Source organism: Dysidea avara, chromosome 1 (genome assembly GCF_963678975.1).
Source record: "Dysidea avara chromosome 1, odDysAvar1.4, whole genome shotgun sequence".
Classification (NCBI taxonomy): Eukaryota; Metazoa; Porifera; class Demospongiae; order Dictyoceratida; family Dysideidae; genus Dysidea; species Dysidea avara.
The window spans coordinates 10,083,346-10,085,676 of NC_089272.1; the positions used below are offsets into that span (position 1 = coordinate 10,083,346).

General features: G+C 38.2%; 1 protein-coding gene across 1 annotated transcript in view; it reads left to right on the plus strand.

Annotated features, from left to right (window-relative positions):
- Window positions 1–342: 342 nt before the first annotated feature.
- Window positions 343–2,331, plus strand: part of LOC136255013 (uncharacterized) — a 28,840-nt gene continuing 26,851 nt past the window's right edge. Inside the window, exons 1-2 of the mRNA XM_066047737.1 lie at window positions 343–706; window positions 2,200–2,331. The exon at window positions 2,200–2,331 is cut by the window's right edge and continues 147 nt beyond it. Coding sequence (XP_065903809.1) covers window positions 643–706; window positions 2,200–2,331 — 196 coding nt within the window. The 5' untranslated portion in view covers window positions 343–642. The remainder of the gene's footprint in view (window positions 707–2,199) is intronic.

Consider the following 2,331-nt stretch of genomic DNA (forward strand, 5'->3'; position numbering starts at 1 on the left):
AACAAGCAGCACAATGTATCATCTCTAACTTGTGAATGCATTAGTGTCACAGTTGTTGGTGTGGATCCCAGATCAGTAGAAGAGTTTTAAGTGAGGTGGGGAATGGTGGAGGGTTCATCCGAGGGGGCTAGCTAGATGGCCGGTTAGCTAGCTTTATTGCATAGCTAATAAATTTATGTGAGGGGTCCATGACAACTCATTATCTAAAAGTACTCCTAATAGTGATGCTCAACAACTTGTAAGAGGGTTTGAAATCACTATTATTAATAAGGGGATTTGAACCAGTATTTTGAAATCTGTACTGTGTGTGAAAATTGTCAGAGTTCTAATTATTTTCGTGGGCGGAACTTGCTCGTGATTGGCCATGCATATATGCTTACCAGACGTGTCAGTTGAAACAAAAATAGTACTCTTGGTTGAAACTATATAGAGCCCACCCGTGGAAGCAGTGCTGAACAAAAAGGTGGCCTGGTCACGAAGATTTTGGACTTAATTCTCAGTTAACCGCATGAGTCATGGGGAAAATGTGAAGTATTCCCCGTCCACCATATATAGAGAGTTCGTAACTGTGCCAGGAACTGCGTTCTTGACGAGTGCTGTTGAGATGAACGTTACGGTATATTCCCCAGACGCTGATTAGTGATGCCAGCCAGTGGTAATTCTTTTGGAGCTAAACTGGTTAACTTTATGTTGACCAGAGAACAAGGTGAGCACGAGATTTAATGTACATGCTATAGATTTAATATTGAAAAACACTGAGTCTCTTCGAGTGACAACATTGTATATATAGATAGCTACTTTTAATGATACACTCAGTTGATCTTTTTTACGTATACGTACATTTATTCGTGCCTGTGATCAAGTGTAGTAACAGGCCTTAGTCTCTATGTACATGTAATATGGTACATCTCACTCTATTTATCATTACAATACTATGCCATGTAGATGCACTTGTTAGTATGTGATCTTGGGCATGGTTTAAAAAAAATATAATAATGAATCACAGGCAGCACCATTTGTGTGGGTAAAGTTAAATGCATGTTGTACACACTGTACCCAGGGCGTAGCTACGCCCCTGACTGTACCTACGTAATTCTTGACTTTGTGATGGAAAAATTCGTTATTGTTCTACATGTTCTTAACCCACACTGCAACATTTAATTTGTCAATTAATTACTATCAACTCATGCAAAAAGAAAGTTAACGCGTTATTCTCTGTTTGAGAGTAGGGGCTGTGATTTGCACTAGAACACTTGTTACTTTTTGGCCTTACTTTTCCCATGCAACTTTGATTGAATCAATTTGACTGATTGATTTAACCTGAAGCTGTAGCAACATAACTCCCATTGTTGTATGTGAGGTGTTAGTATGACAATATCTTGTTTTTCTATTGTTGTCAGTGTGCCATAAACCTGGAAAATGTTTGTGTGAAACTACAGTAGCTAACTTTCATGTTTTGTGAACTGGACAAAACAACAAATGTTTCATTTTGTGTTCTTCCCATTGAAAGTGTACATGGTTAAAAAGCATTCATGAAGGTGAAATGTTGTGCTACAATTTGCAATCTATATGTTCTTACTAGGGCTGGGACGAAGCTTCAAATGTTTCGGTGGTTCGAAGGTTTAGTAAACTTCGAATTTTAAAAGTATTATTCAAAGCTTCGTAATACACTCATTGTTTACAAAAGAATTACAAATAAAAGTCGTTGTCTTTATTGCAGTTGCTTATTGATCTTGCGTGATCAATGTTCGTCTCTTCGTGGGTGCCACGCCCACTTTTAAACCATCGAAGTTTAGCTTCCTAGCATAATTATAGCCTTGAAACACCTTATAAAGTGATAGATATTACAGGAAACGTCTGTTTAGCCATTAGTTGATGTTTACCTATGCATGATTGCAGTATAGCAGACACGCCCATTTGCAATCGATCGATCGTGTCATTCAGTACTGTTGCCATGCACTTTCCAAATGCTTACAAACTTATTAAATAGGACTAGAAAGATAAAACTTAAGAAGAATGTTAGTAAGTACAAGAAAACCTGTAACTTGAAAGCTAACACCGAAGCTTCGAATGTTCGAACATTTTATAAGCGAATATTCGAAGGTAAAATTCAATATTCGTCCCAGCCCTAGTTCTTACAAACTTTTCCAGTTTTACAATACGTGTGGTACTCATATAAATCTTGTTTCCCTTCCACAGCCTTCACTCCATTCCGATCATGTTACTACTTGTTGTATCAGTGTTTGGTCCCTAACCCCAGGGAGGGGTTATCCCTGTTAGTTCAACACTGTAGTGTTCCTGATGACTTTGAGAGGACCATCTTGTCTGGGG